General features: G+C 43.8%; 2 protein-coding genes across 7 annotated transcripts in view; one reads left to right on the top strand and one right to left on the bottom strand.

The window, feature by feature from the left end:
* cc2d2a (coiled-coil and C2 domain containing 2A) overlaps positions 1 to 5564 on the top strand; it is a 26556-nt gene extending 20992 nt beyond the window's left edge. For all 5 annotated transcript variants that reach the window (XM_058074415.1, XM_058074414.1, XM_058074413.1 and 2 more), the window contains 6 exons: positions 1019 to 1132; positions 2706 to 2840; positions 2916 to 3038; positions 3111 to 3169; positions 4995 to 5172; positions 5244 to 5564. In XM_058074415.1, the coding sequence (XP_057930398.1) occupies positions 1019 to 1132; positions 2706 to 2840; positions 2916 to 3038; positions 3111 to 3169; positions 4995 to 5172; positions 5244 to 5429 (795 nt within the window). In that variant the 3' untranslated portion in view covers positions 5430 to 5564. The remainder of the gene's footprint in view (positions 1 to 1018; positions 1133 to 2705; positions 2841 to 2915; positions 3039 to 3110; positions 3170 to 4994; positions 5173 to 5243) is intronic.
* On the bottom strand, positions 4636 to 12424 carry fbxl5 (F-box and leucine-rich repeat protein 5). 2 transcript variants are annotated; one of them, XM_058074422.1, is made up of 11 exons: positions 12283 to 12424; positions 11436 to 11651; positions 9155 to 9250; positions 8898 to 9093; positions 8615 to 8800; positions 8423 to 8548; positions 8202 to 8356; positions 8054 to 8136; positions 6339 to 6968; positions 6123 to 6271; positions 4636 to 5881 (listed from the first exon to the last, which is right to left on the bottom strand). In XM_058074422.1, exons 1-11 carry the CDS (start codon positions 12364 to 12366, stop codon positions 5805 to 5807), a joined length of 1998 nt encoding a protein of 665 aa, XP_057930405.1. In that variant the 5' UTR covers positions 12367 to 12424; the 3' UTR covers positions 4636 to 5804. The 2 variants fall into 2 exon arrangements, with proteins under 2 accessions (XP_057930405.1, XP_057930404.1); XM_058074421.1 differs by having other exon boundaries at positions 4637 to 5881; positions 6339 to 6971.

The following is a 12424-nucleotide window of genomic DNA, read 5'->3' as shown; positions in this document are numbered from 1 at the left end:
AAATTGTTAAAAAAATCATGCATTGTGATTTCTGGATTTTTCTTTTTAGTTTATCTCTCTCACAGTGGACATGCACCTACGATGAAAATTTCAGACCCCTCCATGATTTCTAAGTGGGAGAAATAGCAAAATAGCAGGGTGTTCAAATACTTATTTTCTTCACTGTATATGTCTAGCATATATAAATATATACAAATATACGTCTAGCATATATAAATATTTGTCTAGCATATATAAATATATACAAATATATGTCTAGCGCATATAAATATGTCTAGCACATATAAATATATATCTACCGCATATAAATATGTATAAATATACGTATGTCTAGCATATATAAATATATATCTACCACCTATAAATATGTATAATTATATGTCTAGCATATATAAATATGTACAAATATATGTCTAGCGCATATGAATATATGTCTAGCACATATAAATATATGTAAATATATATCTAGCGCATATAAATATGTATAAATATGTCTAGCATATATAGATATATGTCTAGCATATATTTATATATATATATGTCTAGCATATATATATATATATATATATATATATATATATATATATATATATATATATATATATGTATATATATATATGTATATATATATATATATGTCTAGCATATATATATGTATATATATATATATGTATGTATATATATATATATATATATATATATATGTATATATATGTCTAGCATATATATATATATATATATGTATATATATATATATATGTCTAGCATATATATATATGTATATATATATATATATATATATATATATATATATATGTCTAGCATATATATATGTATGTATATATATATATATGTCTAGCATATATATATATATATGTATATATATATATATATATGTCTAGCATATATAAATATATGTCTAGCATATATAAATATATATCTAGCAAAGAGTGCCTGCAGTCATCAAAGGCAGCACACTAAAATGAAATTCCTAAAATCAGTGCTGATTATTTTTCAGCAATTCCTGACGTTGCTGGCGGGCGATGAGGAGGAGCACGCCGTCTTATTGTGCAACTACTTCCTGTACCTGGGCAAGAAGGCGTGGCTGATCATTGGCACTGCCGTACCAGAGGTCATTCAATATTATTCCTTTTCTCTTCATTTGCTGCTTTAATGGCGTTTCACTCAACATCGTCCTGGGCTTTCTTCAAAGTATTTTTTACTCTTTTTCCTTTCATTTTATTCCCAACAGTTGATTTACACTAAAGCAGCATGAGTGATGGGATACTCCATTCCTTTTACTGATTTGTCTTTTTATGAGTCACTCAAGTGAATCGAGTAGTGGATTCATTCCAGTTGGGTGTCGTAGCGCACATGCACACGGAGGCTCCCACAGAAATACAGTAGTGCCTTGGTTAAAGTCCAGAAGGTCTGACTCAAACCAAAACGGACTCTGAGCAAAGCTACTTTTTTCCCCAAAATGTTAACACAAAATACATTTTATAAACAATAATTATAGTACATGCATAAAAGAAAAAAAAATACCAATGACCACTGAACACTGACTCCACACAGCCAACACATTTTGTGTGGAAAATTATGTTATCATGGCTAAATACAATGAAAAGTATTTTTTCAGCCTTACCTGTAAAAGGTGATCCCATGAGCTCTTGTTTGGACTCTAAACCAGTTGGTACAATTCCATGCACAACATGAACTATGTATTTTCCCCTTCAGTCTTGCCACATCCAATATGGCGCCTAAGACGTATGATCCAGCAGTCAATGTGATGTCCACGTCACCTGAGAAACTCCACCTACCTGACTCACTTGATCTGTGACCTCGCATTCGGTTCACCATTCATTTGTCATTAGTGATTTTTTTTTTGTTTTTGCACGTTTGTCACACTTCAATGTTTCAGGTCATCAAACAAACGTAAATATTAGTCAATGAGGACACAACTGAACACCAAATGCAGTTTTTAAATGAAACGTTTTATTATTTAGGGAGGGAAAAAAATCTTTTCAGCCATTTCTGAATCTTTGGGACTCCAGCACACCACAGTGAGAGCCATTATCCACAAATGGCCAAACACGGGACAGTGGTGAACCTTCCCAGGTGTGGCCGGCCAACCAAAATGACTCTAAGAGTGCAGTGACGACTCATCCAAGAGGTCCCAAAAGACCCCACAACAACATCTAAAGAAGGGTAGGCCTCACTTGCCTCAGTTAAGGTCAGTGTTCATGACTCCACCATAAGAAAGACACTGGGCAAAAACGGCCTGCGAGGCAGAGATTCAAGACCAAAACCACTGCTTAAGAAAAAGAACATGGTTGCAACAGTAAAATATGGTGGTGCTAGTGCGATGGTCTGCTGCTTCAGGACCTGAAAGACTTGCTGTGATGAATGGAAGCATGAATTCTGCGGAACTTGGGTTCTGTTGCAGCACAATGATCCAAAACACCCAGCAAGTCCACCTCTGAATGGCTGAAGAAAAACCAAATGAAGACTTTGGAGTGGCCTAGTCCAAGTCCTGACCTGAATCCTATGAGATGCTGTGGCATGACCTTAAGAAGGCTTCATGCTGGAAAAGCCTCCAATGTGGCTGAATGACAACAATTTTGTCGTGTCTGTCCGTGTTGTTGTTCTTATTAACACAAGAAGAGTGTCGTCATTGTGTCTCCTTGTGTCCCCTTGTGTCCCAGGGCCCCACCGCCTATGTGCTGACGCTGGAGCAAGGCCGCTACCTGATCTGGAACCCCAGCAGCGGTCAGTACTACGGCCAGTATGACATCTTCTGCCCCCTGCAGGCCATCGGCTGCCTGGTCGACGCCGACAACGTACGTACAGACACGACAGGAATATGAATACATGCTATACAGATATGAATACTTATGTAGGTATATACTTACTAGGTGTGGTTCAACATTCAAGAGCACGTCTCCCCCATGAGGATCAGCTTTGATGTCACCAGGAGCAAATGGTGGAAGCCCTTTTTTACACGCTCTTTCCCCCACCCCGGAATCTGCAGTGTGCAGGTGACGCTACTGTTGTTTTATCGACTTGGATGGAATGGTCCGGTATGGTCTAACGTGTGTGTGTGTGTGCAGCCAGAGGAACTGGTCTACAGGCGCTCTGATAAAGCAACTGCAGCGGAACTTCAGGACAGGTGAGGAAAAAACTGGAATAGTCTTTGAATGTCCTTGACTTGACTTTTGTGTGCCTCTGCTGTTAAACGACTTGTGTTGCCTCCAAGCATCTCTTTTACCACATCGACATTTTTGTTTTAGATGGACTCAACAATCGTGTCTATTTCGTGATTATATTCCTCTATTGCATCCACAATTGTTAATCTGCTATTTATTGGCGATTGCAATAAATACAGAATAAATATCCAAAAGCACACATTGGTCAGCATTAAAAAGTGAATAATTAACACAATTATTACCTCCGTCAAGCGCAGCACAGAGGTTATGTTTTTGTCGGCATTTTATCTGTTTTTTGGTTTGTGTTCAAAATATGGTTTTGGATGAAATCTTCAAGAATTGTCGGAAATGGGATATGGAAGAACTGATTACATTTTGGGCGTGATGTGCCATCACCATCTGGCTCCATGATTTTTTTTTTAAAGGATTCTTTAATATTGCGATAGGGCCATTTTTGACACTTGTGCATGCAATTCCCCCCAAAAATAGTCAGAACACTTGTTTGAGACATTCAGCCTTCCCGGTACATTTTTGTTATCGTGTTAGTGTGCAATGTTAGCATTGCTAGTATTCTAACATTAGCATAGTAACATTTTTTGCTATTTTCATGTCTAGACACATAAATAAGCACTTACCACTATCATGCCTACGTTAACATTGCTAGCATGCTAATAGTCACATCTTTAGCCGTTGTCATGGGTAGACACATATGAACACTTAGTAGTATGCTATGTGTTAGCATGCTAACATGAGCAGAATAACATTTTAATCTATTTTCATATGTAGACACTATTATGCTACCATTCTTAGGATGCTAAAATGAGCATACTAGTATTTTATGCAATTTTTATGAACTTAAGCAGACACTTAGTACTTTCATGCTAGGTGTTAGCATGCTAACATTCTAGTATTTTCAGTATTTACCACTTATATAGCTTCTTCTTTTGGCTTTTTCCTGATTACGGAGTTACCACAGACGTTTAGTGCTATTATGCTAACACATTTTAAGGCATTTAAACCCTTCCAGGGGTATAATGTAGGACTAATATTTATGCTGTTGGGAATTATGGTGCTTGGCTTGCATTTTGGTGGATGTTATTAAAAATGTATTCACTTTGTAAATTAGTGGAATCAAAATATATTTTGCACTTTTTCATGTGCTTAAAAGACATAGAAATTAGTATGAGAATTTTTTGTTGTTGAGGTCCTCCTTTTGTTTACATTTTTCATTCATTTTCTACCGCTTATCCTCACGAGGGTCGCGGGGGGTGCTGGAGCCCATCCTAGCTGTCTTTGGCCGAGAGGCAGGGCCAATCACAGGGCACATATAGACAAACAACCATTCACACTCACATTCATACCTATGGACAATTTGGAGTGGCCAATTAACCTAGCATGTTTTTGGAATGTGGGAGGAAACCGGAGTACCCGGAGAAAAACGCATGCACGGGTTGCAAACTCCACACAGAGATGGCCAAGAGTGGAATTGAACCCTGGTCTCCTAGCTGTGAGGTCTGTGCGCTAACCACTCCCGCGCCGTGCAGCCCTTGTTTACATTTTCTTTTTTGTAAATATACCCAGTAGTTAACCTGACTTTTGGTTATTATAAATTTAGCTTGAAGACAGAATGATATTAAACATTTATTCGCCTAGACATGAGATTCTGTTGACGCAAGAACTGTTTGTGTTTAAAATTTGAATATAATGTTTCATTACTTTGCATGACTTTGGTCTTGACCACGCAAGTTGAGACAGATTCTTGTCAACACCCCTCTGGTCTCCACGCAGGATTGAGAAGACGCTAAGGGACAAGATCATGGCGTGGCGCCCCCATCGGCCCACCCGTTGGAACCGCTACTGTACCACCGCACTCAAACAGTTCCTTCCCAAACTGGAGCTGGGCGGTGGGCGTGACGTGGGCGAGGAGCACCGCCACGAGCTGCACAGCCTGTTGGGAGACAACAGGGTAAGCCCGTCACCACGGTAACAAGTGTCTTCGGCAAGACAATCCCTGACCGGCCTCATGTGTCTGTCCAGATTTCAGGATTCCCACTGCATATGCCTTTCTCAGAGATGGGCCCCATCGTGGAGGCAGTGCACAGCACAGGCGTCCACACCAACCACTCATCCAACGTGGAGTTCGCCTTGGCCGTGTATGTGCACCCTTACCCCAATAACGTTCTGTCCGTCTGGGTCTACTTGGCCTCGCTCGTACGGCCATGACTCAGCAAGAAGGAACTTTGTGTCTGTGACGTACTTTTTATTTGTTGTGTTTTTTTTCCCCAACACAAACCCAAGTGGGCGCTCTGACACATTTGACTGTCAGCCATTAAAAAGAACAATTGATGAGTGTTGTGGTTTTGGAGTGCATAGGGAAAAACACTAAGCGCACGAGGTGTTAGCTAGCGTCCTCCTCTAACCAACTTGATGCAGACTAACAGAAACTAAATGCTAGACGTGAACGTCTCTGGAGATTTTGCCACAACACAAAAAAACCTTCACATTACACTTTCACAAACATGAATGGAAGTTACACCAAGTACAGCCAACAGGATAAAGTGCATCTATGTGGGGGGGTCGGGGTCGTCGGCGTCAACATCACTCTCCAGAGCGACAGCAAGCCCTGAAGCCACACTGCAGGTTCTGGCAGCCACTGGCCGTATCTGCGTGAGGACCTGCAATCCAAGAAAAAAAGTCAATAAGAGCTTTGATATAAAACATAAAATAAAAGCAATTTCTCTTTTACAGAAAATTCACACCACCAAAACCAGTCATTCCCATTTGTACGCCAGTGTGGGTGGCACTGGAGGTCGGGTGAGGCGTCTCGCCCGGGCACAACAACAGCGACTGGGTAGAGGGAGCGAGAATCGAACTGCCAACCTTCCGGTTTCATCCGGTGGGATGTCGTGTTTTTACCGTTGATGTTGTCGCAGTAGTAGAAGTGCTCGTCGTTGAGGGTGGGGCACGCCATTACCAGCTCGTGCAGCCCCGCCTCCGTGATGAACAGGCAGCCGGACAAGTTGAGGTGCTCCAGGACAGGAAGTCCTCCTCGCTGAGCCAGCGCCCTGAAAAGCGTGTTTGTGTCACGGGAGGAAGATGAGGATGAGGAGAAGATGAAGAAGAAGTGTTTACCTGAGTCCCAAGTCTGTGACCTGGTGGCATCCTGACAGGCTGAGAAACCTGAGCGTGCGTCCCGACTGTGTAGTCCCGCCTCCAGTCCAGGGACTTTCAAGTCCAGTTAGTCCATTGTTAGTCCTGAGGGGCGTGTCTGCACTGCAGCAGGTGGAGTGCCCACATAGGTTGTCCCCTGACACGGCCGGGTGCCAAAAGGAGGTGTTGGTAGGGCCTGTCCTGTGGCCCCGCCTCCTACTCCTCCTACAACAGCACAGGCTTGCCCCCAGCTGAGTCTCTAGCGAGTGTTCCACCTCCTGAACTCGCCGGGTCCACTCCGCCGAGTCCTCAATGTCAGCGGGCTTGGAGGGGTCCAGGACCCACACATGTGTGGGGGTGACGCCCGAACCCCAGCGGCCACATCCCGGCTTAAAGATGACGGCCCGGCGCCTGCACAGGTGGAACTCCACGCCGACGTCAGTCACGTCCTCCACCGGCGCCACGGGGGGTGCCACAGGGGGCGCCGTGCCACGACGGTCTGAGCGGTTGCCCAGTCCCAGCGAGAGCATCTTCAGGGTTCCGTCACTGATTTTGTCGCAGCCTGAAAGGTCCAGATGCTCCAAGGAAGAACACGCCCCCAACCGCGACCAGCTGCTGGAGGACCACAAAAGTCAACACACACGCACACTAGTCAACACTAAAAAGGCCACTGGTATATCCATATATGGTCCAGACCTAGCCCACACAGCCTATTGTGTGATACACAGCACCTACATACATACATCACTCTACTACGTAGTACACACTAGTATACAGGAATAGTACAGCAGCATGTCATATATGGTGCAAGTAGTAGAGTATTAGAATATTGTGTACTAGGGGAGGAGCTGAACCAGAATGCGGTATTCGGAACGGCACAAATAATTACTACTTTTTTTTTTTTACGAATAATGAATTGGAACAAATACTAGCAAATACAAAGACTATTAGTATTGAAGAACAATGAAAACATCCAATCAGAAAGCTGCGTTTCTTGGTGAGAACGTAGTGTATGCCAATGAGTGACAGGTGTCAGGGGCGGGGACAGAGCGACACAGAGCAGTCTGTGTCACATGTTGACGTTGCCAATGATATTGTAATGGCGGCTGAATAATTACACGTCAGGATGGCCGTATTCAGTCGGCCATTTATTGGAACAGCAGCATACAGCACTTCCTGTCTCTGGTCACGGGTTTATGGTTCAGCCATCCATCCGGTTATGGCTGCTAGTATTTATTCCTTACAGGTTCATTGGTGCATTTATATGGAAGTAATAGAGAAGTTTGCAGTACACAGGAGTAATTGTGGAATATAGAGGACTATATAGGATTAGTAGAGAAGTATGTTGTATACACAATAAGAGTAGTAGAGGTGTACCAGAGGAGCAAACAGTAGAAAAAAAGTATTAGGAGGACTATGTAGTATATAGTATAGCAGAGAAGTAAACAGGCGTAGTACACAAGCATAGAGGAATGAGAAATACAATAGAGAAAAGTAGTAGACAAGTATGTAGTTTCGTAGTAGTGGAGAGGTATTGAGGAGTATTCAGTAGTAGTAGTAGAGGAATATGTATCGTATAAGAGTAGTAGACGAGTACATACTGTAGTAGTGAAGTAGTGAATAGTATGTATGCAGGCGTACTGAGGAGTAGTAGAACAGCAGAGGAGTGTGCAGTACATAGTAGTACACAAGAGTACCTGTGAAAGGTGCAGTCAGTAACATGAGTGTGTGTGAGGTCCAGGTGCGTGACGTTGGGACACAGGCTGAGGATGTGGCGGACCTGAGGAGGAAGAGGAGGATGAAGAAGCCCCGTGCGTGATAAAGTGACGCGTGCGTGCATGTCACCATTTTACTGGAGACCGTGGATCCGTACGCCAGGACCACAGACTTGACGGAGGGGCCCACGGCCGGGAGAAGGTTCCGGATGAGTCCATTGAGGAGTTTCTTCTCACGTCGGGCGGCGCCGATGGCCAAGTCGTCGTTGGCGTGGTGGGACTCGTCTGATGTGAACGGTGGAGATGTTTGTACTGGTCAAGGCTAAAAGTGCGCTTATTCGTCGGGCTCACCGGACTCGTCCACATCGGCGTCCTCGTCCCAGTCCCAGTACGCCCGCACCTCCTTCTCCCAAGTCTTCACCCAGCCATCATCCAGCTCCTGGTCCAGATCTCCGGGGGGGCCGCTGTAGAAGTGGCCTACACAAAGCGGCTGCTCTCAGTCTCTGCTCTGCACGCTCTCTGCTGACTGTTTGGGTTCTTTACCTCTGGCCCAGCGGACCGGGTACAGGTGCCTCCACAGGGACCCGGTCTTGGCCAGCTCCCACCAGGACACGCACACTTGGCTGCAGCGGCAAAGATCTGCTGGGCTCAAACACTGCAAGATCCTCAGCAGAACCTCAGCGGGGAGCTGGGAGATGTGGGCTGAACACGGCCTGTCCCGCTCCTCCGCTTCAATCACATACGAGGCAAACATGGATGTTGGGGGGGGCGGGATAAGCATCGGGATGTGGATGTGACACCGTGGCCCTTTGGGGGAGATGCTCACCGTAGTCGCTCTTCTCATGGTCGGCGTATTTGAAGGCCTTCTGCAGCTCCTCGGCATGGCTCCACAGGCTGAAGCCCTTCAGCAGGTCTGCTGCACGCTGCGAGCGGTGCTGGCTGCAGTGCTGCGCCATCACTTGCTTCTTGATGGCTTTCAGCTCCTCGTAGGTGAAGTACTGCATGAGCATAGGCTGAAACACCTGCAAGACACCTCCTTACATATCACAAACGCACAAAAGCTGCACTCCATGCATCTTCTACCTCCTCTTCCTCCTTCATGTGCGGCAGGAAGTCCTGAGTGAAAGCTTCCAGTCGCTCCTTCAGCTGCTGGGCATAGTTGAGCTGCTCGTATTCGCTCTAAGAAGAAACATTCATTTATTTATACTTTCACTTTCTAAATGACATTTATCCATCTTCTCAGCCAAACCATCATCATCATCAACTTGGAAATATTCAAGCACTTTTACCATCCGCAACTCATCCACCGTCATACAAAAAATACTTTTCCCTCACATGTGTTGCTCATGTTGGATCTGGTTTAACATCTTACATGGCGTAGGAGCTTATGGATGTTGGATTTCTCCAGGAGCTCCACAGTACTGGGTCGACACACGGCACCCAGCCGGGTGGAAGTGCTTGCCAAGCGGCATCGAGGAAGGCGTGGAAGGGAGCAAGCTAAGCAGACGCTAACACCGCACAGACGCTCCTAACCGAGCATTTTCCTCGCTAATGTGCGGTCTGCGTTAGCACTCCACAACACTTTACAGCCGAGTAGCGGACAATGCTAATGAGCTAGCCTAAAATGTGTATTTTGCATGGCGACATCAGGATCAAGTTTGACTGATATGCAGATAAGTTATCATCCTACATATCTTTTATTCCACTTGGTTGGCATCCAATCCATTTCATTTCATTTGAATAGACTTAATTTAAGCCTCACTTGTTTGTCCACTCGGGATGGCTATGGTTTAAGTCTGCATATTGCTTTCATAGCAATCATGAGAAAACGGTTATCTGTCAAAGCTTTCTTTAACATTGATGTCTGTTAGAAGTACAACTTATTGTTGGATGAGCAACAAGTGAATGGTTTTGTAAATACAGTAAACCTCGGATATATCGGACTCGGATATATCGGAAATTCGCTCACAACGGACAGATAAAAAAGAACCGATTTTTCTGTAATGCATTTCCAATAAAAATTCATTGCATATATCAGATTTTTTATAACGGATTTCGCCTATTTCGGACAAAATCTCCAGTCCCGTTCCAATGCATTTCCATTAAATTTCCCTGGCATATATCGGATGGCCGCATCGTTATGCTAATCTTGTTGATGTCACTGGCTATTGTCTTTCTCCTGGCTCCAGATTTAGGACAAATATAAAAGTGAGTGACGTCAATAATACTAGCACAGCAGTGAATGAGATCTTAACCTCACTATTGGAAATAACGTAGGCCTGACGGGCGTAACAGGGCCTAGCTTAATTAACAATTTGTTATGTTCAGAGTCCAATAAAGTTAAATTCTCATTACCTTACGTCTCTTTTCATTGCCCAGTCCAGGTACATTGGAAACATAGTCAAGGAAGTGCCTTTTTATAACGGATAAAATCCGATTTACGCATATACCGGATATAAATCCGATATATGCGTAAAACGGACATTTTCCGGTATACGCTTATATCGGATTTCGCTTATATCGGACAAAACCAGTGGGAACAATTGAATCCGATTTATCCGAGGTTTACTGTATCACCGACTTTGGGCTGCATGTGTATGTGTGGGTGTGTTTGATAGAATTTAACAGTGTCCCTGAATGCAGCGGCAACTTCATCCTTGTTAAATATGAAGTGTCCCGACTGGAACTAATTGTTTTTCATTCGACTATAGATGCACTATGCACAAACTCTTAACAGATCAGATTCGACTCTTATCGAAGACAGCCCTGGATCGATAATACAGGTCACATGTACAGCATACAGTACCACAGTTTTTTATCTTGTGGAGATAATTTCTTTTTGCTTCACCATTTGTCCTCAAGTGGTGACATTTGATGCAGAAGTGAAACGTTGGCAAATGAAAGATGGCAGCTGAAGAGTGAAGGGGAGGGTTCAGGCGCTGAATCTAATAATTATGACACTCGCTCTTATTGCAAATGTTGAGCCGAAGTCGTGGCGAAATAGCAGGAAGAATTGGAGGGGGAGAAGCAATTTTATTAAACATTTTTATGAGTGTACGTATTGCTGGCATTTGCTTGCAAAAAGCAAGTGCAAGAGCCTTCAAATTCACTCACACCGTGGACACAAAAAACGGCTGCTCCCCGTACTATTTACACCGCAACGCATTGTAAAAATATAATTTAACAAGACCATTGTTTTATGGAGGGAAACCATCTTCAACATACAGCACCGATAGATCTTTTCAAAACATACTTGAACGTGCACAGCTTTCAAGAAGAACATTTGCGCTCAACCCAACAAAGCACAGGAATTCCCACACTTGAAACAACAAAAACACGCTTTCGGAAAACAGAAATATGGCACCTTGACGTTGTGCAGGCCCTTCTCGAAAAGGAGCAACATCTCCGACAGCTTGTTGTCCGAGTGCACGTTGTTGACGGTGCAGCAGCGTTGCTGCAGCAGGCCAATGATGCACTCATTCTCAATCTGCTCGTGCATCTTGAACTCCTTGAAGGTGGCCAACAGCGACTTGAGGAAGGAGCGGAAATCGTTGTTGTTGGAGAAGTTGGTCTTGGACAGCTGTAAAAGAAAAAGAGACACGTTTTACTTAATGTTGTAATAAAGTAATAACAATGTCAGTCAGCCGGAATGTAGTATTCCACTTCACTGTGGCTTGAGGCAGACAAAATATAACTCAACCAGATACACTCAATTGGCAGCGTCAAGTCATATTCAACGGAATACGTTACAGGAAATGACGTACTAGTGTCTACGCAAACAAACAAGTTGCAGTACGGCGCACTAGTCAGGCAACATTACGGACCTGGTAACTTAAGTGGCTTTCACGTCAGAAGAATAGCAAACGATGAGTTTGACAAATGTAAACGACAAAAACGTTATTCATCAAAGCCTGTTGCATAACTAGCTAGCTAGTAATCATGCTAGCACGCCTCCTTGCTGGGGTTTCACATTTTTTTACCTCGCCAAATAGAATATAGTCATTGAATTAATTGAAAACTTTTAATTACAATGAAATGCAACGTTCATACGCGTAAAGAAAACCGACTCATCTAGCGGAGGGGTAACGCAGTGTTGACACAAGTCAGCTAACTATAGCATGCTGTGCTTGATAGCCTCGTCGCTCGAGCCGACGTTTTCTGCCCTCCCAAATTCAAAAAGTTAGGACGGACGTCAATCAAGAAATTGTCACCTTTTCTGAGTACAAGCCCACCAGCTGCTTCATCCGCCAGTGCGGCCCGGTGAAAACGTCCACCTCGTCCGGGAAGGGAGCCATCTTCAACACCGAGGATGGGCTCTCAGTACAAGTCAATGCGTCATTATGCCAGCAAGCC

The sequence above is a fragment of the Doryrhamphus excisus genome, chromosome 5, assembly GCF_030265055.1.
Source record: "Doryrhamphus excisus isolate RoL2022-K1 chromosome 5, RoL_Dexc_1.0, whole genome shotgun sequence".
Classification (NCBI taxonomy): domain Eukaryota; kingdom Metazoa; phylum Chordata; class Actinopteri; order Syngnathiformes; family Syngnathidae; genus Doryrhamphus; species Doryrhamphus excisus.
This window is presented reverse-complemented; position numbering and strand designations above follow the sequence as displayed.